The sequence below is a fragment of the Rhinolophus sinicus genome, chromosome 2 (genome assembly GCF_057876585.1).
Source record: "Rhinolophus sinicus isolate RSI-liver-muscle chromosome 2, RSI-T2T, whole genome shotgun sequence".
NCBI lineage: Eukaryota > Metazoa > Chordata > Mammalia > Chiroptera > Rhinolophidae > Rhinolophus > Rhinolophus sinicus.
Window position 1 is genome coordinate 107,654,421 of NC_142502.1, and position 23,135 is coordinate 107,677,555.

General features: G+C 46.7%; 1 protein-coding gene, 2 long non-coding RNA genes, 3 other non-coding genes and 1 pseudogene across 11 annotated transcripts; 3 read left to right on the forward strand and 4 right to left on the reverse strand.

Moving 5' to 3' along the window:
* Positions 1-5: 5 nt before the first annotated feature.
* NEU1 (neuraminidase 1) lies at positions 6-3,992 on the forward strand. Of its 3 annotated transcripts, XR_012496516.1 has the most exons (7): positions 53-370; positions 797-989; positions 1,706-1,968; positions 2,546-2,728; positions 2,911-3,133; positions 3,233-3,518; positions 3,609-3,992. XR_012496516.1 is itself a non-coding variant. In XM_019715628.2 (6 exons), exons 1-6 carry the CDS (start codon positions 125-127, stop codon positions 3,457-3,459), a joined length of 1,335 nt encoding a protein of 444 aa, XP_019571187.1. In that variant the 5' UTR covers positions 6-124; the 3' UTR covers positions 3,460-3,992. The 3 variants fall into 3 exon arrangements, 2 of the variants coding, with proteins under 2 accessions (XP_019571187.1, XP_019571188.1); XM_019715628.2 differs by having other exon boundaries at positions 6-370; positions 3,233-3,992; XM_019715629.2 differs by having other exon boundaries at positions 1,706-1,779; positions 3,233-3,992.
* LOC109436736 (small ribosomal subunit protein eS26 pseudogene) lies at positions 3,478-10,717 on the forward strand (annotated as a pseudogene).
* A 417-nt stretch (positions 10,718-11,134) lies between these two features.
* On the reverse strand, positions 11,135-23,097 carry LOC109436747 (uncharacterized). 4 transcript variants are annotated; one of them, XR_016020364.1, is made up of 8 exons: positions 22,941-23,097; positions 22,722-22,760; positions 22,463-22,502; positions 21,732-21,906; positions 19,797-21,518; positions 17,802-18,917; positions 12,366-12,465; positions 11,135-11,149 (listed from the first exon to the last, which is right to left on the reverse strand). It is a non-coding gene; the product is annotated as an uncharacterized LOC109436747 (long non-coding RNA). The 4 variants fall into 4 exon arrangements; XR_012496517.2 differs by lacking the exon at positions 12,366-12,465; XR_016020365.1 differs by lacking the exon at positions 11,135-11,149 and having other exon boundaries at positions 12,451-12,465; positions 17,802-17,975.
* LOC148758881 (uncharacterized) lies at positions 11,463-14,451 on the forward strand. Its single transcript, XR_016020366.1, has 2 exons — positions 11,463-12,232; positions 13,517-14,451. It is a non-coding gene; the product is annotated as an uncharacterized LOC148758881 (long non-coding RNA).
* Positions 21,624-21,704, reverse strand: LOC141572003 (small nucleolar RNA ZL8). Its single transcript, XR_012497034.1, has one exon. It is a non-coding gene; the product is annotated as a small nucleolar RNA ZL8 (small nucleolar RNA).
* On the reverse strand, positions 22,006-22,073 carry LOC141571967 (small nucleolar RNA SNORD52). The gene has a single exon (XR_012497001.1). It is a non-coding gene; the product is annotated as a small nucleolar RNA SNORD52 (small nucleolar RNA).
* On the reverse strand, positions 22,604-22,666 carry LOC141571970 (small nucleolar RNA SNORD48). Its single transcript, XR_012497004.1, has one exon. It is a non-coding gene; the product is annotated as a small nucleolar RNA SNORD48 (small nucleolar RNA).
* Positions 23,098-23,135: the final 38 nt, after the last annotated feature.

Below are 23,135 nucleotides of genomic sequence, written 5' to 3' on the forward strand. Positions count from 1 at the left end.
GCTCGTAGGCGCCGAAGGGTCACCTGGAGTCGTAGAGTGAGAGGGCCAATTAGAGTCGCGGAAGCGCAGCGGAACAGCTGGGTGTGGGGCGGGGTTTGTGGCGGGGTGGGGGGGTGACACCTGAATGTTTAAAGGGCCCGGGTCAGCTGAGTGCCTCCAGCCCGGGTTTAGCCCTGGGGGTCAGGGTCGCGGTCGCCGCGGAGGAGAGATGACCGCGGAGCGACCCGGCACAGTGCTCCTGGGCAGACCTGGGAGACCGCAGATGCTGGGGTGCGGGGGCGTCTGTAGGGTTCAGGATTTTGCCGCGATCTTCCTGCTGCTGTTGTCTGCGGCAATATTCGGGGCTAAGACAGAGAACGACTTCAGTCTGGTGAGTCACCCCTCGCATAACCCCATCCCCAACCCACTCGGGCTGTCTATGCCCTGTTGTCCCCCGGGACGCGGCTGCTGAGTCCCCTCTCCGCGGAACTCTTCGATCCCGTTCCCTCCATCCGCCCCAGCCTTTCTCCGTCTTCAGGCCCTTGTCTTCCTCCTCATTCGAGCTCCGTCCACTTTTGAGGTCTCCTCCTCTCTCCGAGGGCGCCTTCTCCCCTCATAGCCCCTCCCCACTCCGATCCCCCAGCTTCGCTCCAAACTCTTCTCCAGTTCCCCTTCCTTGTTCTGGGACCCCGGCCCCCAGTCGAGATCTTCATCACCCTGCCTCTCCCAGGGGAACCTGACTCTGAGCCGCTAGTCGTCCGTCCTAAAATCCCCAAGTCACGTTTGTCCACGTTGACCTTTCCTCCTCCCTTCGCAGGTTCAGCCGCTAGTGACTATGGAGCAGCTGCTGTGGGTGAGCGGGAGGCAGATCGGCTCTGTGGACACGTTCCGCATCCCGCTCGTCACAGCCACTCCTCGGGGCACTCTCCTTGCCTTCTCTGAAGCCAGAAAAATGTCCACGTCGGATGAGGGGGCCAAGTTCATCGCTCTGCGGAGGTCCGTGGACCAGGGTATGAAGATGCCTCGGTGGCAAGAGCCGGTGCTAGGTTGGATGGGTGGGGAGCCTGAGGATAGGGGAACTGAGAGGGCTGGAAGCCTGGGTCCCTGAAGGGGAGAGGGAACCTAAGGAGACGAAGTGTTCAGGGCAGTGATCTGGAAATCAGGATCACCAAGAACTGAACGCTCATTTATCGAGCACTTACTATAATATACACTTAGTACTGTTCTAGGTTCTGTGAATACAGTTAAGAACAAAACAGTGCAAAAATCCCTGCTGTCACAGGGCTTATATTCTACTGGGGGAGCAGAAAAAGCAAAATAAGTAAGGAAATGTAGTGTTTGTGTTGGAAGGTGATAAATGCAATGGGGAAAACTAAAACAGGGCAAGAGGTATGGGGAGTGCTGGAGTCTGATTGCAATTTTCAGTAGGTGACATTTGAGCAAAGACTCAAAGGAGGCAACAGTCAGCCTGGAGGAAGAGTGCACCAGGCAGATGTGCAAAGGCCTCCAGGAGGGAAGTGTTGAGGAATAGGGAGGGGCTTGTGTGGCTGGAAGGAGTGAGTGAGGGTAGAATAGTTCAGGTCAAAGAGTTAAGGACGGGCAGGTCTTGTAGGTGCTGAGGCCATTGTAAGGCCTTGGGTCCCTAGCAGAAGGTGAAGGTTACAGGGAGTGGTGCAGAGGGTACCTCCAGAGTGCTAACCCTGCGTTTCTTCCCTTATTTCTTCAGGCAGCACATGGTCTCCTACAGCATTCATTGTGGACGATGGGGAGACCCCAGATGGGCTAAATCTGGGGGCAGTGGTGAGCGATATTGAGACAGGAGTGGTGTTCCTTTTCTACTCCCTCTGTGCTCACAAGGCTGGCTGCCAGGTAGCGTCCACCATGTTAGTGTGGAGCAAGGATGATGGTGTTTCCTGGAGCCCGCCCCGGAACCTCTCCTTGGATATTGGCACCGAGATGTTTGCCCCTGGACCGGGCTCTGGCATTCAGGTCTCTGTCCTGAGGTGGGTGGAGGGGGCTGCCTTGTGGAGAGTCTGGGAGATGCCCAAAAATGGACTCCTTCCCGAGAAGATCCTGTGAAGTCAGTTTCTGTCTTCGATGGGATTCCTCAGGAGAAAGGGACATCCAGGGAGGAACGCCCTGCCATGGGAAGATGGAACTTCCCATTTGGGGATTGTCAGTAGGGCTGTACTAATCCACTTGGTGCCTGTGTAAATTAGAAAAAGCACCCCTTCCTTTGGGCAGACACAAGCCACGGTGCACAGCTTGGTGAGTGAGCGCAGGGTGGGTTTAAGCTCCCATCCACCCCTGTGGCTGGGCCCCCTTGTCCTGTGCACAACCTCTCCAGCATATGACTTGGACGTCCTGAAGGAGCTTATTCTGCAAAAGAGCTTCTTAATTCAGGCAGTGGCTGTTTGTGAGTTCCTTCTGGGGACTTCAGCAAGCAAGAACAAAACTGAAGGGGACCAGATGTGTCCTCCCACTTAAGAGGTGGTGGGTTCCCCTTCCCTTCCTCTGAGCCCCCCTCAGTGTATCCCTCTGTGACACCCAGCTCCCTTTCCCACAGAAACAGCGGGAGCCACGGAAGGGTCGGCTCATCGTGTGTGGCCACGGGACGCTGGAGCGGGATGGGGTCTTCTGCCTCCTCAGCGATGACCATGGTGCCTCCTGGCGCTATGGCAGTGGGATCAGCGGCATCCCCTATGGCCAGCCCAAGAGGGAAAATGATTTCAACCCTGATGAGTGCCAGGTCAGGAGCTCCTGGGCTGCTCCCCACCCACTCCACCTGCCCTGTCCTCCAGAGCACCATTTCACTCACAGACCCAACGTCTGGCCCCCGGCTCTGTGCCACCCAGCCTTGCTCCCTCAGGGACAGGGCTCTTTGCCTGACCCCCTCCCTGGGTCTTTCTGAAGCCTTGTTCCCTCTCTTAGCCCTATGAGCTCCCAGATGGATCAGTTGTCATCAACGCCCGGAACCAGAACAACTACCACTGCCACTGCCGAATCGTCCTCCGCAGCTACGATGCCTGTGATACGTTGAGGCCCCGTGATGTCACCTTTGACCCTGAGCTCATAGACCCTGTTGTAGCCGCAGGAGCTGTAGCCACCAACTCTGGCATTGTCTTCTTCTCCAACCCAGCCCATCCAGAGTTCCGTGAGTTTATGCCAGCTGTGGGGTGGGTGAGGGAGCCCCTGTGGCCTAGAGAAGGCCTGGGCAGAGACCCTCCTTTCCTGACTCTGCTGCTGTCTCCAGGAGTGAACCTGACCCTGCGCTGGAGCTTCAGCAATGGTACCTCATGGCGGAAAGAGACAGTCCAGCTCTGGCCAGGGCCCAGTGGCTACTCGTCGCTGACCGCCCTGGAGGGCAGTGTGGACGGGGAGGACCAGGGTCCCCAGCTCTTCGTCCTGTATGAGAAAGGCCGGAACTACTACACAGAGAGCATTTCCCTGGCCAAAGTCAGTGTGTACGGGACACTCTGAGCTGCACGCCTGCCGCACATGTCCAAGGCCCTGGCTCAGCCCTCAGGACCGGACCGTAGGTCTGCAGAGGGTCTGCGGGAGGTGCCTAAAAGACAACTCCACCTTCCTTTAGACTCTAGCCTTTTGCAAAATCAACTTTTCTTTGACAGGGAAATCACTCCATTAGGACTAAAAGCCTGGCTTCTGAACCCACGCAGGAAGTCCTGCCCCCACCTGGAGCACTTCCTTTCCACATCGCTGGGTCTGGCCCCTCTACCCTCTCTGCCCTCCCAGGACAGTGATTCGTCCTTTTCTTGGGCAAGACTAGGTTGGCCTGTAGAACTGAATAAATGTGAACTCAGGGAATTAGGGAAGGCTGAGCTTCCTCTTGGAGGTAAGATACTGGCTTTGGAGAGGGTTGGTGAAGGTCATGGGATAGCACCATGTTTGCTTTCAGGGTAAGGAACTAGATGCACCACCCACTGTTGCTATTTGTGAATCAAAATGTTTGTAACATAATGTTTTCAATGAAGGACTAGGAACTTGTTGTAGAACTTGTGTAGAGTCTGTGCTTTGGTTAGCGCCCATCTCCATTTCTGTGTTCCTTACATACACCCTGAGGCTGGTAATGGAGCTTTGGGGAGGAAGCTGGTGTGCTTATGGCCTGTGAAAATCTGCCTTTGGCAAATCAAATCCTCCTTTCCCTTTCACATTCTTTCTCATCACAGAAACACAGATTGATCTTTACAGGTGTAATGCAGAGTAGGAGGGGGACCCCATAAGACATTAAAAACCTGCTCTGTTTTGTATTTCTAAGATGAGCGGGACGCTGCCCTCTGTGAGACAGGGAGCAGGTGTGTGCCCTGCAGATAGGAAGCCTCTCCCGGGCCAGCCTGGCAGGGAATAAACACTGTGACAAAACACTGGGAGAAAACAGCATCTTCATCCTAAAGCGGATGCTGGGAAAAGAACCTGAGTGGCTGTAGGTGAGTGGGAGAGCCATAGCTTTCCTCCAAGTGGAAAGAAAACAGAATGCCTAGATGAGCTGGTAAGAATGTCTTCACATAAAGGGATGAGGGCCACACTCATTTGCACTTAGACGTTTGTTTCATTTTCAACTGCTTCTCTAGGAAATGTTAGGGTAATTTATTCTATCTGATGGAAGAAGTGGAATAATCCTACTGCATGTGAAGACATGGTATAACTGTTACACTTTGTCCAGCATTTGTGATCCATAATGTAATATTTCAGGTTTTTCATTTATAGACATTTTCAAAAACACTCAAAAGTAAATAGCTTAATGAGCCCCATGCACCAAAGAGCAGTTATCAAGATGTTGCCACATAGGATTCAGATTCCATTTGGGGGGTGGGGGGGACAGGGTTCCTTCACAGATGCCGTGTGCTTCTTATTGCTCCCCCCACCCCTCAGGAGGCAAGGATTTGCTCGACCCTCTTTGAGTAAAGCTGAGATTGAGCAGTGGGTTCAGATGGCCATAGCCTGACCACCTCCTTTGTAAGGTTCCCCATGAACCTTTCAACTGACAATTCCATTTACAGGTGAGTTTTACCTGAATCAGTTATTTCATGAGGGGTTGTGAAATGTTGATTTTTTAAATTCTATTATTTCATCCTCATTTATTAGCTGGAATACTTCAGTAAAAAAAACAACTTGTCCTCATCAAGGCTGTCAGGTTACCCTAAAGCATGGTATGTTTGGGAAAGGCAGGATAAATGCTGAATGTGCCTCCTTTAATTGCCAGTTCTCAGAGTAAACTGATATAATACTTTGCCCTGGCCAGTAAACCACACTGTTACCACACAGGAGACACATACTGAGGCAGAAGCTGTGGGGCTGCAGGAGGAAGCAGGGGGGCATGTAAGGGAAGAGGAATGGAGAGAGCAACCTGGGCAGCTCGGTCGTGGGGTCTGCTTTTCTAACAAATCACAATATAGATATGATACAAGGAAGCATGGTGGGGGTGGCAACTGCAGCAGTTGGGACATCTGCTGTCTAATACCACAAAAAATTGCACATCTGACAGTCTTGCTGACATTATTTATCAGAAATAGTGGAGGAAAGAGAGGAAATTATAGCATGAATGTCTGACCCATGAGTCTTGTAAAGTAGACATGGCAAGAGGCTTTTGAAAAAGTGACTGTGTTCCTTCTTCATAACCAAGAACCCTAAGCTAAGAAAAGATCTTCAAGGAAGGACCTCCTCCCCAGGAAGGGTCGGGTGGAGCTCATTATAGACCAGAGCGCTGGGCCCCACCCCAGATCTGCAGGTCCAGTGTGTCTAGAGCAGTCCAGGTCTTGGCATCTGTAATAGGAACTGCATGAGATTCTACTGCTGGGAAACTTTCTCTTAGACAGTTAGCCTGGACTTAGGAAGAACAGATTTCAAAACACTGAAGAAAAGACCGCAAGAGAGAAACTTTTTACATAAGAAATCGTATCTAAAGAAACCAATAACCATAACAGCTGGCCGGGACCAAACCTGCCTATTTACCCAGACATTTTGAATGCCCGCCACAACACCTGGCATATGGTAGGTACTTAATACAGAAGGAAAGAAAAGTCCAGGGTGGGTAATGTCAACGTAAGAATGTCCAAACTTGTGGAGAATTTTATAAGAACTTATTTGAGCCAAACTGATGACATTGCCGGGAAGCAAGATCTCAAATGCTCCAAAGAATGACAGTTTTGCCGTTTCTTTTATGCATTTGAAATTAAAGAGGAGACTAGGAAGATGACGAACATGGGAGAAAGTAAAGCAGGGATTAGATTACAGGAGAATTAACAAGATTCTGTGCTCTCTTGTGGTTATGCTTCAGGGGGGTCTGAGAAAGAGGCATTTCAAAGGTGTGTTAACCTAGATGCCCAGAAACTGGACAGGGCTTGCTGAAGACAAAGATAAGCCTTTTACTAAAGAAGTCATAGGCCTGGCGCGTGGCTACCCACCATGACCTGCCCAGTTAGGAATTCATGATCAGGTCATCCTGGGAAGCTACTTTCAGTCTCTGGAATTGTCGATTTATTATAGAGCCCTTTTTCATCCACAGTAAGGAGCTGGGCCAATGGTTCCAGAGTGGTCCTGTTACCAGAGGGCAGGCTCCTCTCGGCGCACTGTCCAGGTTCTTGGCGTCTCGAGCAAAGAATTGAACAAGATATGGAGGTAAAGTGGTGAAAAAGCAGTTTATTAGAAGAAAAGGTGCACTTCAAAGAAATAGAAGCAGACCCGAGAGTAGAGAATGGCTCAAGGGCCATTATTAAAAGGGATAGTTCACTCCAAAGAGTGTGGGGCTGGCTGAGCAAAAGACGAGGCTCAAAAGGGCAAAAAGGTCCAGGGGCTCAAGGTGGAACAAAGGAAGAGTCTCAAAAGGCAAAAAGAGCTGGGTCTCAAAAATGGCTTGGGGCCGGGCCTGGTGGCTCAGGCGGTTGGAGCTCCGTGCTCCTAACTCCAAAGGCTGCCGGTTCGATTTCCACATGGGCCAGTGGGCTCTTAACCACAAGGTTGCCAGTTCAATTCCTCGACTCCCACAAGGGATGGTGGGCTCTGCCCCCTGCAACTAAGATTGAACACGGCACCTTGAGCTGAGTTGCCACTGAGCTCCCGGATGGCTCAGTTGGATGGAGAGCGTCCTCTCAACCACAAGGTTGCCGGTTCAACTCCCACAAGGGATGGTGGGCTGTGCCCCCTGCAACTAGCAACGGCAACTGGACCTGGATCTGAGCTGCACCCTCCACAACTAAGATTGAAAGGACAACAACTTGACTTGGAAAAAAAAAAAGGCCTGGAAGTACACACTGTCCCCCAATAAAGTCCTGTTCCCCTTCCCCAATAAAATCTTTAAAAAAAAAAAAAAAAAAAAAAAGCTTGACTGGCAAAAACTTGGAGTTTTTATCTCTTTTTCTCTAGAATGGGCTGTTCCTTTCCAGGTGTGGGACCACTTGATTGACACCTGTGATTGACAAGAGGCTATTACCTCATCTTTTTAGACTGCGCATATTCTTTCCCAGAATTCAGTCTGTTATAATGAACTTCCGGGCATATGTATGATATTATAATGACGGTATAATGAGGCCCAGGTGAAATGAAGGTCGTTGTGGCCTTTACTGTGCAGGTGTGAGTGGCTGGTTTAATCTAGGTGGGTATCTTGTACCCATTCCTTTACAATGAAAACCAGAAGTTTTGGACAGAGAGGGGAGGTCTTCTGGGCAGTAATGCAAACACCCGATGCCTATCTCTAACTGCCTGCCTTGTTTTTCCCTTGAGAGACATGATCCCCATAAAATCTCTATGAGAAATTGAGGGACAGGAGGTTTCTGTATCTGCTTCCTGCTGGGCAGTGGCATAGAGCCGTCTCTACCTATTGGGGGATTCACGGAACTCTCGCACTATCTGATCTTTTTTTTTAATTGGGGAAGGGGAACAGGACTTTATTGGGGAACAGTGTGTACTTCCAGGACTTTTTTCCAAGTCAAGTTGTTGTCCTTTCAATCTTAGTTGTGGAGGGCGTAGCTCAGTTCCAGGTCCAGTTGCCCTTATTAGTTGCAGGGGGCGCAGCCCACCATCCCTTGTGGGAGTCGAACCAGCAACCTTGTGGTTGAGAGCCCCGCGCTCCAACCAACTGAGCCATCTGGCACTGGCCCATGTGGGAATCAAACCGGCAGCCTTTGGCGTTAGGAGCACAGAGCTCCAACCACCTGAGTCACCGGGCCGGCCCCAACCCTATCTGATTTTAGATGAGAGGAAGGGGTCTCAAGATCCGCCTGGAAGAGCGTGCTGGCTTCTTTGGTTGCGGCTGGCAATCTTGCTGGGGTATCCTCTGTATCCCCAACATCCCTAAATGAGGAAAAATGGATTTTAATTAATAAATCCGTTAGCTCTATAGAGCCTGTGGCCATTCAACCAGTCATTTAGGTGGTATCAATTGTCCAGGAGCCCGGCCCAGAATGGGTTGGAAAAAACATTAGGCTTCAGTGATTACAATCAACAAGTAGACTGGCCTGGGGGAATGTTAAACCTATTTGGTCTCTGGGATGGAGTTATACAAGAGTTAGGTCCGGAATAGCTTGAGGAATGTTGGGAAGTCACAGGTTTTTAAGTAGTTATCAGAAGCAGGGGTGAGAGACATCCTGTGACTCGAGCTAGGAGCAATCTCTAGTCTAGAATTCAGAAACTGATCAAAGCCAGGGGCTAAGGAGCTAAGAAACTAGGGAAAAGGAGACTTAAAATTTCTGTAGTGAGGGGGCTCCTATATCGGTCCCAGATGGGCAGCAGCACGTCCTGGGAACATGTTAGAAATGCTTTACCCCCCCCCACCCCACACCACCTTCCCCCCAGGAATGGGGGGTGGGGGTGGGAGTGGGGTGGGGCATTCAAGCAGTGCGCTAAGCCCTCCAGGGGAGGAACTGATGCATATTCAACTTGGAAAACCAGGGTTTCTTTTATAGGGGAGGAAAATTTTCCTCTGTCCTATGTTCTTTTGGCTGGTCTAATAATTAAATTGACATAAAACAGACTAACAGGAGAAAAATACATTTAATTTCGCATGTACATGAGACCATGAAGACATGAGAAGCTCTCAGATAGCCAGGCAATTGAGGCTTATATGCTGTCCTGAGCTAAGGAGAAGGGGGTACAGGTGTAGGGCTTCAAAGGGAAGGAAGACAATTCACAGGAAGATGGGAAGAGCAAATATTTGGTGAACACATGCTTGCCCTGCCACAGAGACAATGAGACACAGAAGGAGTTGAACAAACAGGCCCTGATGAACTCTACCCAGCCCACCACACTTGGACGCTTGGCCCATACCCTTTGTGGGCATCTCTGGTGAGAGTTCTCTTCCTGGACCAGGTCCTCATCTACATTCTTTTAGGCAACTAAGGGGAAAACAAAAGCTCTTCCTGAGTCTTTCAGGCCTTGATTGCCTTTGGCTCAAAATAGTGTACACACCCAAGATGCACAATCTGGGGATACTTGTTCTGATCCCCTTCACTTCTAATATAAATTGGGAATTGGAAGGAGTGGCAGGAGACTGAACAGGAGGTACAGTGCTTATTTGTACAAATGGGGCAAAGTGGACTTTGACAATTACAGCGCGGTGAGTGCTGCCTGGCTCAGCAGCCAATTCTAGTGTGGCGCCCCAATCTCCAGAGCAGGCCCTCCGCCCTTTCCTACACTCTTGTCCCCCCACCGGCCTCTTGGTTGGATTCAGCATGCTCCAGGCTCCTACTTCCTGCTTATCAGGCTGCCCTTAGACACTGGGAAAAGATCAGAACAACTAATATTGCTCAGCAAATACCAGGGACCAAGCACCAGGGGCACTTTTTCACTAATTCAGTCTTCACAGCCACAAGTCAACACCAGGAAGCAGCAGGAGGTCAATTATTTTCGCCTAAGAAAGGATTAGGAAAGAAGATTTAAGACAAAGGCTTGCACTTCCTTTTGACAAAAAATGGACTCAAATTACCACGATGAAAGGATAGGTCTTCCCTTCCTAATATTCTGGATAGAATATGTTTTAAAATACATTTTTCATGTAAGACTTAGTTGGCAGGAAAGTAAGGGAAATCTTACAGTCAGGATTGAGAAAGCCAGGGTGTGAGAAGGGCTAGAAGTTAAATAAGAGAGTTGCCCCCACCCCACACTGCCCCCAACAAAGCAGGACTACACCTTGGATGCAAAATTTAAGAGAACACCAAAAAATTCAGGAATCAAGGTAAATGTTTTACTCTCTCAGGTCCTCTCTTCCAAGATGACCAAGAAAAGAAGAACAATGGTGGTGCCATAAAGGGCCGCGGCCACGTGCAGCCCATTCATTGCACCAACTGCGCCCCATGTGTGCCCAAGGACAAGGCCATTAAGAAGTTCGTCACTGGAAACATAGTAGAGGCTGCAGCCATTAGGGACATTTTTGAAGTGAGTTTCTTTGCCGCCTATGTGCTGCCTAAGCTGTATGTGAAACCACATTACTGTGTGAGCTGTGCCATTCACAGCACGGTCATTGGGAATTGTTCCTGGGGAGCCTGGAAGGACCCGACACTCCTACTCTGATTTAGAGCTGCGGGTGCTGCCCCACGACCTCCACCAAAGCCCATGTAGGTGAGACAGGATAGTTAGCATGTCCATTGGCAGACAGGGAGGTCCCTGGTGGAGTGAACAAAAGACAGCCATATCCTAAAACTCCAGGCTTTGAAAATCACTCCTTCGTTGCAGGACATAATGTAACAAGGCCTTGAGGTTAATCATAAAATTCCTTTTGGCCTGACAAACGGAGCAGATCTGATAGATAAGAGTGGGTTACTTTGCTAATTCCTCCAGGATGGGCAAGCACAACAAACCTGGTAGACGAAATTCATTGGAAGGCACCAGTTCCCTTCTTCAAACAGCTCCCTTCCCCAAGCAGGCAAGGGAAGGTATAAAAGTAAGAGCTTTTGCCTCAGTCACGGGGCTCCCCATTTGGGACCCCCTCCCACTCAGGAGCTCTGACTCTTTGCTTTCAATAAACTATCCTCTTTTTAAAACTCTTTGCCTCTCCTGGGTCCGTGTTTCCATTCTTCCATCTCACGAGACACGATCCCGGCCCGCACTCAGAAACTGCCGGCAGATCCAACATCATCTACATCATTTGGGGACTCACAGGAAAATATTCCTCCATCATAGGGAGCCAAGTCCTTAAGGTCCAAAGAACTATTCTCTGGGGCTGGGGGAAACAAAATGGAAATTATACTTACAATAAACAAATAAAAAATAAATAAATACATAAATATTTTAATGCATTATATATCCAAAGATCAAATTTGCAATATTGATGTAGTAAGAAATGCCCAAACCTGCAAAAAAATTTTATAAGATTTTATTTGAACCAAACTGATGACATTGCCAGGAAGCAGGATCTCAAATGCTCCAAAGAATAACAATTTTGCAGTTTCTTTTATGCATTTGAAATTAAGGAGGGGACTAAAAAGATGACATGAAGGTGGGAGAAAAAGCAGGGATTAGGTTACAAAATAGTTAACAATATTATGTACTTTCTTAAGGGTGGTTATGCTTCAGAGGGGTCTGAAAAAGAGGCATTTCAAAGGTGTGTTAACCTAGACAGACAGATACAATGGACAGGGCTTGCTTTAGGCAAAAATAAACCTTTTACTAAAGAAGAGACATGACTATGATCAGATCGACCTGTGAGGTAACTTTTGATTAGATTTAGTACAGCACCCCAGCCATCCACAGCAAACTACAGCTCACAGGCTGTCCGCCTCTCTGTTAATAAAGAACCAAAGGGCCACATCATCTGTGGGTGAAGTGGCCTGTGTTCTGGATGGAGGAAAGAAAAGAAAGAAAAGTGTCTCTGGATAATGCCTAACAAAAGTGCACAGTCCTGTGGGACTGGGGCTAGAAATCTCATTTCCTATGACCCCTAGATCTGCAAGCAACAATTTTAGTGGTGCCAGATCTTAAGCTCAGTGGTGAGTACCTTTTGTTTATTAGCATTCTTTACATTGTACATAATTATTATATGCACTTTTGTATATATTATATATTTAACAGCACATAAAATAGAAGGAAAAAGATAAATGGAGAACACTGACTTGACAAATATAGAGCCACAAAGATGGTGATGCCCTGAGCGAATGATGCCCGCATGCACCAAGAGGGTGAGACTGGAGGCAGAAGTGGAGATATGGAACCAGCTTTTGCTTCAGCCTCTTAAGCCCAGCTGACTTTGCTACGTTTGTGTCAATTAACCAAGTTAAGAGATGTGTGGTGTTTGACTACTCTCAAGGTTGGTTCTGATATTTGGAATCCCTCGTGACATTGAGATACCCTTGCTATTGGAGGTGGGAACCTGTAGAGAGCAACATCCAGAGACTAACATGAGTTCACTGAGAATGTCATGCCAACCCCAGTGGCAGTACCTTGACTACACTTCTAAAAGGAGAAACCAAAGGAAGGCATGTCTGGGTCTCAGCAGGGCATTTGATAAGGTCAGAGGGATGACAGGGAAATTTCTTGCACCTGTGTATACAAAAAAAAAGAGGTGAAATTAATTTGCCACCATTGGAAGATACTTTTATACCAACTCCTTATGCACACGATACTGTAAATAAAGGAAAATAATGAATCTTTTATCCTGCCTTTGCAGTAAGAACAAGTAATTCAGGTTAGACAAAGTAACAGTTGATGAAAGATAACTTATTACTTATTTTATAGAAGAATATCAGCTAATAAATGTACAAAACAATAATCAAATTAGAAAAGTATCATTTTGTAAACTTAAATAATTAAGTCAGATGAAGGAATTCAAAGCATGTCACCCTAACATATGCAGCTTTAGCATATTGATTATTTTGAGGTAAAGCACTGGGAAACAGGGGCAAGGACACTCTGACCTTCCTTTTTCTTCCTGAAAGCAGGAGCTAAAGCTCTCATTTGAAAGGTGCCCTTCCTGTACCAGGAGGAAGCCATTCTTATTATCAAGGATGAGAAGCTGAGAATGAGAGAATACTATACAGACTGTTAAAATAATTTGTATCTTCCTATAGCCTCCCCACATAGTTTAGTCACTTTTCCACAATTGCCTCTCTTTGTTCAACCTAACATAAAAGCAACTCCATTCCTTGTGAGGGATCCTGTGTCATGTAAAACTTATATGAAATAAATTTGTATGCTTTTTTCCTGTTAATGTCTATGTCAGGTTAATCTTCAGACCTGCCAGGGACCTTACGGGGGTCGAGGAAAACTTTTCCCTCCCTTAACCAAGGAAAGCTCATGCTAAAATCCTTAGGTTAAATGTTGATGGGGAACTGGATATTCATTCACATGGTGTCAAAGAATTACCCCTATCTTGCAATTCACAAGGAGGGGGGAAGTACAATGAAGAGATCTGGGGATCACCACTTTACCCGGGTGATCAAATTGAGATCACGAATAATGGAACGAGTAGACATTATGACCCCTGATATGATGCGCTGTGCTGTAAGTACATGCCATGTGGTAGACTGGGAAATGATTCCCCAAAGATATCCACATCCTAATCCCTGGAACCTGTGAATGTTACTTTCTACAGGGAAAAAGAGTCTTTGCAGATGTGATGAAATCAAGGAGCTTGAGATGGGGAGATTATCCTGGATGATCCAGGAGGGTCCTAAGTGCCATCACATAAGAGGGAGGCAGAGGAAGATTCAACACACACACAGTGAAGAAGAGGCGATGTGACACAGAGGCAGAGACTGGACCGATGTGGTCCCAAGTCAAGGAATGCCAGCAGCCACCAGAAGCTGGAAGAGACAAGGAACAGATTCTCCCCTAGTGTCGCTGGAGGAGGCAAGTCCCTGTGGACTTGACTTGGGCCCAGTGAAACTATTTTGGACTTTTGGCCTCCAGAACTGAGAGGGAATAAATATCTGTTGTTTTAAACCACCAAATTTGTACTAATTTGTTACAGTAGCCATAGGAAACTAATACATAGTGTCATTCACGAAGTACTCTTGCCCACACATGTAACCAGAATCTAATTAGGCCTTTAGGTGTAACTTCCAGTTTTAAAGAAAATGCAGAAGATCGAAGAGCTAGTTAAAAATAAGAGAGCACAGGGCCGGCTCGGTGGCTCAGGCGGTTAGAGCTCCATGCTCCTAACTCCGAAGGCTGCCGGTTCGATTCCCACACGGGCCAGTGGGCTCTTAACAAGGTTGCCAGTTCAATTCCTGGAGTCCCGCAAGGGATGGTGGGCAGTGCCCCTTGCAACTAAGATTGAACATGGCACCTTGAGCTGAGCTGCCACTGAGCTCCCAGATGGCTCAGTTGGTTGGAGCGTGCCCTCTCAACCACAAGGTTGCCAGTTCCACTCCCGCAAGGGATGGTGGGCTGTGCCCCCTGCAACTAGCAATGGCAACTGGACCTGGAGCTGAGCTGCACCCTCCACAACTAAGACTGAAAGGACAACAACTTGACTTGGAAAAAAAAGTCCTGGAAGTACACACTGTTCCCCAATAAAATCCTGTTCCCCTTCCCCAATAAAATCTTAAAAAAAAAGAAGAGAGCACAGTTAGATGAATCCAACATGTGGAACATTCTACAGGACAACTGGCCTAGTCTCTTCAAAAGACCAATGTCACAGAAATAATAGAAGAGGGTGGTCCTTGACTCCTAAAACTAACAAGATGTAACTAACAGGGAAATAAAGTGCTGACCCTTGACTGGATACTGGCTCTTTAAAAGAACAACTACCGTAACTGTTGAATATTGATTACATATTAAGTACTATTAGGAATTATGAATTTTCTCAGGTATGATGATAGTGCTGTGGGTATGTAGGTGAATGTCCTTATATTGTGGATGTGCGCGCTAAAGTATTTAGGGATAAAACGTCCTCATCTCTATAACTCACTTTGAAATGAGTCTGCTAAATAGTATATATATATATTTGTGTCTTGAATAACACAGGATTAGGGGTGCCAACTCCCATACAGTTGAAAATCCACATATAACTTCTGACTCCACAAAAACTTAACTACTAATAGCTTATTGTTGACCAGAAGCCTTACCAATAACATGAGCAGTTGATGAATACATTTTGTATGCTATATGTATTATATGGTGTATTCTTACACTAAAGTACACTAGAGAAAACATTACTACGAAAATCATAAGAGAAAATACATTTACAATATTTTTGAGGGTTCCTCCCCTTCTTCCGCCCATCCCCCCACTCCAGTTCAAGCCTTGTTCCTCAGTCTAGTTGTGTAGGACCCAGCTCCCTGGCCCATGCTGGTGTTATGAGCCTTGTGCTTCCCCCCCCGCTGAGGCAGTCAGTTGCCAGTTTGCCAGTTGGCCTCTCATGGCAGCTCACGGCAGCTCTGGCCAGCCGGCTGCTCATGATGGCTGCCGGCCACTCATGACAGCACACAGCAGCTCATGCTGACCTCAGCTGCTCACAGCTGCCCAGCTCCAGGGAGAGCCATTGTTCACAATCTTAGCTGTAGAGGGCGCAGCTCACTGGCCCATGTGGGAATCGAACCAGCGACCTCTCGGTGCCCCAACCACCTGAGCCACCGGGCCAGCCCCACTTACAATATTTACTGAAAAAATAATCCACATATATGGGGACCCATGACATTCAAACCCATATTAGTGTGTTCAAGGGCCAACTGTATATATAACATACACACACACATATAAATACACACACACAATTTAATATATACTTTTTTGCCAGTTTCAAATATGGAAAAATGTTGACAACTCTTGGATTTAGGTAGTGGGTTTATGGGTGTTCTTTATACTATTCTTCCTACTATTTTAAATGTTTCATAATAAAAAGTTTAAAGTAATTTTTTATAGCAGTTGCTCAGCGTCCTTCAGGAGAAATCAATCCAGTGTGTACAACAGCCACTCCCTTGTGCTGCTAGGAAAGGGAGGCTCCCGGATTCAGGGTAGTACCTGCCTTTGTCACAAGGCCCTTTAGAGACAGACAGCTCCCCCTCTGTTTATTACCTGACATCAGCATATTACTGGAAATAATTGGCTGACATTTCTATCTGCACTACATTCTTAAAATGTTAATGGTTTAATGACATGCAATAGTCAGCCTAGAATGTGACCTATTTCCACCTGAGGTTCACCTGACTGGGGCAATATAATTCAACATCTTAAGAGTCAGCAGGTACTTTAACCCTTAGAATGTTTCCTTATTATCTGGGAAAATAATACAACAATCAAAACACAATCCTGGGGCCGGCCCAGTTGTCGGAGCGCCATGCTCCTAACGCTGAGGTCGCGGGTTCGATTCCCACATGGGCCAGTGAGCTGCGCCCTCTATAGCTAAGATTGTGAACAATGGCTCTCCCTGGAGCTGGGCAGCTGTGAGCAGCTGAGGTGGCATGAGCAGCCTAAGGTCGGTATGGGCTGCTGTGTGCTGCCATGAGCGGCTGGTGGTCAGCGTGAGTGGTCCACAGCCAGCGTGAGCGGCCGGCAGCCAGTGTGAGCTGCGGTGAGCTGCTGTCTGACTGCCTTAGTCCGGGGGAGCACAAAGCTCATAATACCAGCATGGGCCAGGGAGCTGTGTCCTACACAACTAGACTGAGAAACAACGGCTTGAAATGGAGTGTGGAAGGGGGTGGAGGCAGAAGAAGGGAGAAAAAAAAACATTAAAAAAAAAATCCCAGTAAAGCAGGATGTTAATGGACGAAGAAGTACATAAACAAACTAACAGATGGCCCGAGCTGCTCAAAGCCAGGTGCCCCAGATGCCACTGGACAGAGGTAAAGATGGCGCCTGTAGCTGTTCTCACGTTGTAATAGACCAGTGAGGTGAGGGCTGTTCTGCACAAGCACTGCCAAAAGTTGGAGCATCCATCCCACCCTTTTTTTCCACTTTTTTTTTTAAGTTTATTGGGGTGACAATTGTTAGTAAAGTTACATAGATTTCAGTTGCACAGTTCTGTAATACAGCATCTATATCTCACATGTGTGTTCACCAGTCAGAGTCAGTTCTCTTTCCATCACCATATATTGGATTCCACCCTTCTTTTAACGTCCTTTTCATTATTCATGTTTTCTCTACTCCGCATTATGGATTTCTTCTTCCAATTCACTAATTCTCTATTCAGCTGGTCTGTTATTTAACCTGTTTTTTGTGCTTCTTATGTATTTGTTTATTCCAATTCTAGAATTTCTACGTGTTTTTTTTCAAATCTGCCTGCTCTTTCTTTATAATGCCCTGTTCCTGCACAACAGATTAAATTATTTCTTTGATTTCTGAATATTTTCAGCCTCCAAGAGCGCTGTTACGAGTTTCTTAGCTGTAATCAACTGTTACTGTGCCTGCTGACTTGTTCCCGTGGGGATGGATGGCCCTGTGTTTTTGATTCTGGCTCATCGTGGGAGCAGTTGTCTTCATGAGCTCCCATGTGACAGTATCCCTGTGGGGTGACTTACCATTGGCCTTTGCTCAGCCTTTAGGGATTCACAGGTCCCCAGCCATGTTTTTAAGAAACAGTTAAGACACAGAAATGATGAAAAAATTATACCGTGAGCTCCCATGGGGCCCCCATGTATACCTCCGGACTGCATCACTCTCCCTCCCCACCCCGTCACAGCCCAGATAACTATTTTATTGAAGTTAGCATTTAGCAATGCTATGCATTTCTTTCTGCTTTACTATATTATACTTAACTCCAAACAATACATTGTTCAGCTGTAAAGGTGTTTAAACACTATACTATGTATGTATTCTTCTGTGACTTGCCTTTTTATTTACATTGAGAGAGTAATCCATGCTGGTGTGTTAGTCATACTGTACCTAACACACAACTGCTCTACGGTATTACATTTTATGAATATACCACAACTTACCCATTTTCTTGTTGGAGAACATTTGGGTTGTTTCCTTTTGTCCCGTTACAAATACTGCTGAGGACTTTTGTGTACATTAGTCCTATTCACGCTTGAGTTTGTTCAGGGTGTGTTACCAGAAGTGGAAATGCTGGGTTAGAGACGGTGCCTCATCATCTTGAAGATACTGCCAAACTGTTTTCCAAAGGGATTATATAATCACATTCCCACAAGCAATGTCCAAAACAGTTTGTAAGCTTATTTCTCGCCTCTAGGATTTCCTCATAACCTAAGTAAATTCATTTGCAAGCTCTGTTGGCACAAGTTTGGATCTACCCCACAGGCCACGGCACTTGGCAGACCCCAGCCATCAGGCAAACTACTCCCTGAACATACAGGATAGTGACTACCAGCCCCCGGCTTTATGCCTCATGGCTGGAACTGAATGGAAAGGAGATGAGGTCAGAGACAACAGCTAGACTGGGAGGCCATGGTCTCTGTAAAGACCGGCTTTCACTGAGTAGAACGGGAGCCACTGCAGGATTTTACGGAGGGGAGGGACAAAGCCCAAGTCATGAATTGGAAGACTGTAACGGGGCAAGGGTGGAAGCCAGTCCAGTTAGGCTGTTGCAGTCATGTAGGTGAACCGATGGTGGCTCCCACCAGAATGGAGTTCAGTGGAGGTGAGATGCAGTCCGATTTTGGTTTTTAAGGTAGTGCCAGCCAGCATGATTTCCTCATAAATTAGATATACGGAGTATGTGAGAACAGGAGTCAAGCAGATTCTAAGGGTTCTGGCCTGAGCAACTGGCAGGGTGGAGGGGTGTCTGGAGGGTCTAGCAGCAGCTAGTTGTTGAGTATTCCCGGGAGGAGGCCTGGGGAGACAGGCCACAGCCAGATCCTGGGAGACTGTCCGAGGTGGCTGATAGCAGGCCAGTCTCTGCTAAGAGATATGGGGCGATCCGCCCGGTGGATTGGGAGGGAAGACTCGTTACTTCTGAAGTTACTCCACTCCGAGAGCCTGGTGGGGCGAGGAAAAGATCACTGTTTTGGGGTCGAGGCCTTATTAATCAGTCAACCCTGTGAGGAAAGGCCATGGGGCTAAAGGACGCAGATTGGTAAGTGATTTTTCCAAGCCTGGAATAAAGAAAAGTTCACTGACAATCTTCACCATGGCTGTAGCTCGATCTTACACCCAACCTGGGGATGGCACAGGAAAGAGGGTCCCAACACCCAAGGGGGAGACTATACAAATAAGGGTGGGTGATGTACTGACTAGGCTGCATAAACTCTGCAAATGAATGCCTTAGCTATTTGAAATGATTGCAGCTAAAACCTAAATAGTTTTTAAGTACATTTACATATATTTAAATCTAACTCTGTAAGGGTGGCACTCATCCATTTACAAATGAGGATATTGTGATAAAGTAGGTAAGTTAACTCAGCCAAAGTTAAACTGTGTTGTTTACCTCCATAATCTTAACCAGTCCCCTACACTTCCTATGCACCAGTCACTCTAGAAAAATGCACTTAAAAAGTACTTGTATACATTACCCAGACACCAACCTAAAGTTTTAATTCAAGAAATTGGACAGAAATGTGTATAGAAGGGTAGAATCTAAAATAACTGCAGAAAAATACAACAAAAAAAAAGCAAGTTGCAGAATCACATAAATCCGTACTTATGAAATTCAAAAAGATACAAAACCAAACAATAGATTGTTGAATGCAGAGTAAAACTATAGTCAGGATGATAAAGCCACAATTCAGCTGGGTGGTTTCCTCCAAGTTGGAGAGAGAAAAAGGGAAATTGAACCCAAGGCAGGTTCACTTCAGTTACTGGTGTTCTAAAGCTGGAGACAAAGGAATTTGAATCCTAATTACTTCGTTGTCTCTGAGTTTTAGGAAATTATTTTAATATCCCTGAGCTTTCTATTCCTTGCCTGTAGTGGGGTAGATACATCTACTTTGCAAAGTTGATTCTTAAGGACCCAACTAAGCATGTAAAAAGCTTACCAAGATCATGATGTAGAATGATGCCTGAGAACCAGAGTTTGGGGCTGTCCAGCAGAAACACTTAGTGGTAACAATTCAGAAATCCATGCAGCAAAATGTCCAATTCTCCTCCCAATCCCATCCCAGTCCAAAAGTAACCTTAACAGAGAGGTTAACAGACTGGTTTGGTCCTTGCCCTAAAAACAGGGAACCAAGTGAAGGGTTTTAATAATTAAAAAAAAAAAAATACTACCTCTTTTAATCCACCTTGTTTTATTAGAGAACACGTTCCTTTTGAACAGGGCTAATCCTAAAGTTTTGGGCCAAGGACTGAAACTCAGGGAATCCCTGATCAGAGAATAGCAAATGGGAGCAGGTACCCTGCCCCCAAGGAGTTACAGGGCAATTTCAAAAAAGCAAATGTGATTAAGGAAAATAAAGGGAATCTCTGATCTGTTTCAGTGGTGATCAAGCTGGAAATGAGTAAGAAAAGAGATCCAATTTTTACAAGATGAGTCGATACTTAAACTAGTGATAAAATACCACCTTAAGTGGCCACCCTTCACCACACCATCCACCTCTGGTAAAACTGAAACTTTGTACCCTGTAAACTTCCCCATCCCTACAACCACCAGTATTCTTTTAAAATGTATATGGACAGCCTGTCTTCATTAATTTGCCAAAAAAAGCAAATTAGGACGGTCGGGTGGCTCAGTTGGTCAGAGCGTGTGCTCGGGGCAACCAGGCTGCCGGTTCAGTTCCCTCATGGGCCAGGCGAGCTGCTGCTCAGCTCCTGGGTAGCCAGATGGCTATTGGTTGGAGCGCAGGCTCTCAACCACAAGGTTCCCAGTTTGACTCCCACAAGGGATGGGCTGCGCCCCCTGCAACTAACAACCGAAACCGGACCTGGAGCTGAGCTGCGCCCTCCACAACTAAGATCAAAAGAACTTCATTTGGAAAAGTCCTGGAAGTACAGTTCCCCAATAAAATTTTTTTTTTTAAAGGTCAAATTTGGTGCGTGTCAACATTATCTTAAGTCCTAAATGTGGGGGGCAGATGGCTAGCTCAGTTGGTTAGAGGGTGGTCCTCTTAACAAGGTTGCCAGTTCAATCCCCATATGGGCCACTGTGAGCTGGGCCCTCCACAACTAGATAGAAACTACTTGACTTGGGAGCTGATGGGTCCTGGAAAAACACAAAGTTTAAAAAAAAAAAATCCCAAATACCTTGCTAATAACTTCTAGTACAACAGGATGCTATGGTAGTCGATCTAGAAATCCTTAACAGCAGTGTCCATACATGGTACAATCTTAGTTTCTTGCACATACCTGTATAGTAGTACAGCTAGATACCAACTGTAATGCACCTTTACTAGTGGTTACTACCTTTTACTTCCCTAAATGTTTTTATTTATTAATTTCAGGTGTACAAAACAATGTAATAGACATTTACACCCCTCACAAAGTGATAACCCCTTCCCCCATCCCTAAATTTTTCTGAATCATCTTGTTTTCATTGAGACCAAAGAATCTACTTTGTTTGCTTTGAAATACTTTATTAGAATCCTTCTGATAAAACCAAATACTTGTTTTAAGACAAAGAAATGAAAGCTAATTGATATTTAAACGCCCCAAATTTCTGTTTTTTCCTCCAATAAACTGACAGCTGCTCACACAGGTCAATGCAGGAAAGATGTAAGTTCCCAACACCAGGTAAAGAGGGCATCCTTTTTGTCAGCAAAACCCTGAAATTTCATAAAAGGAACATGTTTTAGAACCACGCAGGCAACGGTCATTAAAACATGAAGCTGGATAGGCAGGGGAGTTGCCACCTAGGATTAAAGGGGGGCAATGGGTGCATCAGGTGGTTTCAAAGATTCTCAGAGAAATACTCAGACTCTAGTCCAACCAGGTAATCACAACCACTCTTGGGGTGTTAGAAAAATTGGCAGACTCACCACAGTAGCCAGAGATTAAGGACCGTGGCTCTTCTTTTCATAGCCCGAAGTGGCAGGAACCATTACCTAGGCACCCTAGCCATCTCAGCAGCACTGCTCCAAGAGGAGTGTAACCTCAGGCTCTCAGCACTACTTTGGTGGCAAATCCCTGCTGGCTGGGCTTCCAGAGCTCATGCTGGAATGAAAACAGGACAACCAATGAGAAGGACGAGCAGAGGCACAGCCCTTCCACTGGCCCTTCTCAAGAGATCTAAGCATCCAGTTCTCCCAAAATGAGTCAGAACTTAATTTTTGACATCAGGACCAGTGTCAGAGACTCTAGTCTGAGAAATCATCATTCCCAATTTAGGGAGACCTGGATCAAGAGAAGCCATCCTGGGAAGGGATCTAATACATTCAGACACAAGGATGGGTAGAGCTTGGGAGAGGCAAGACCTAGAAAATAAATTTAGAACTGCATAAAATAGCTCTATCAGAGAGACTCAGCATGTAGGGAAGTTGACAATAGGAAAATGAGTGGAGAAAGCAGGTTTAACGAGGTTTACACAAAAATATTGTTACCAGATTCTTCAAAAAGTAATCTTCACTAGAAAAATGTAAACCAAAAGGTAGCCCTTAGAAAACCACTACGTGAAATATTTGCAGTTATATGTGTTCATTAAAAAGTAGGAGAGCTTGGGCAACAAAATGGTCGGTGAAAGACACTTAGTGCACTCCCACCTAACACTCACCTTTATTCGAGGATAACACATCGCTGAACCTCTTATATCCCTAATGAAGAAATGAACAGGAACAAATGATTAGTAAGAAATCGTGGCCATCCACTTCTCCCAGAGCCCAGGTACTCAGGATCCCAGCCTCGGGAAGAAGGTGGTCAGCGCGCTGCGGTGATGGCGTCAGCGAGACACTCAGAGTCACCTGTAGTCATCATCACCCCAATCCATCCCCAGGGCGACTGCCAACAACTCCCATCCCGCACAACCCACTCACCCTCGTGGCGCTGTAGACCCGCTTGCGAGAATCAGGGCCCTGTAAAGAAACCAATAGTCAACAGAGGCCGGGGCGACTCCAGATGAGCTCCCCCCGCCCCGTCCAAGGCTGGGTCATTTCTAAGCAGCGGCGTCAGTGAGACACCACTCGATTGTAACGGTAGTTCATCCACCTCAATCCGAGACTGCGGTCCCCTCACCTAGCAAGGCCCCGCGGTACCTGCCGTGCAAAGATGGCCGGAGCGCAGGGAACCTCCACTATCCCTTCTTTTAAGCGTAGACTGCATTGCTCCCGACAGACACAGTACACACATGCCCACTTCCAATAGTCCGTCGCCAAAAGAGAACTATAATGGCGGGGCCAGGCTATTTATGGTGGCGTGAGGTCGGGGGCCTGACGGCCATAGTTGTCTTC

What these genes read in the sequence shown, in the direction of transcription:
- NEU1 (XM_019715628.2), top strand. Translation starts at nt 125, where the DNA reads ATGTTTAAAGGGCCCGGGTCAGCTGAGTGCCTCCAGCCCGGGTTTAGC. An exon ending in CAGAGAACGACTTCAGTCTG is followed by an intron (nt 371 to 796) that starts GTGAGTCACCCC and finishes CTCCCTTCGCAG; the next exon opens with GTTCAGCCGCTAGTGACTAT. An exon ending in TCAACCCTGATGAGTGCCAG is followed by an intron (nt 2,729 to 2,910) that starts GTCAGGAGCTCC and finishes TCCCTCTCTTAG; the next exon opens with CCCTATGAGCTCCCAGATGG.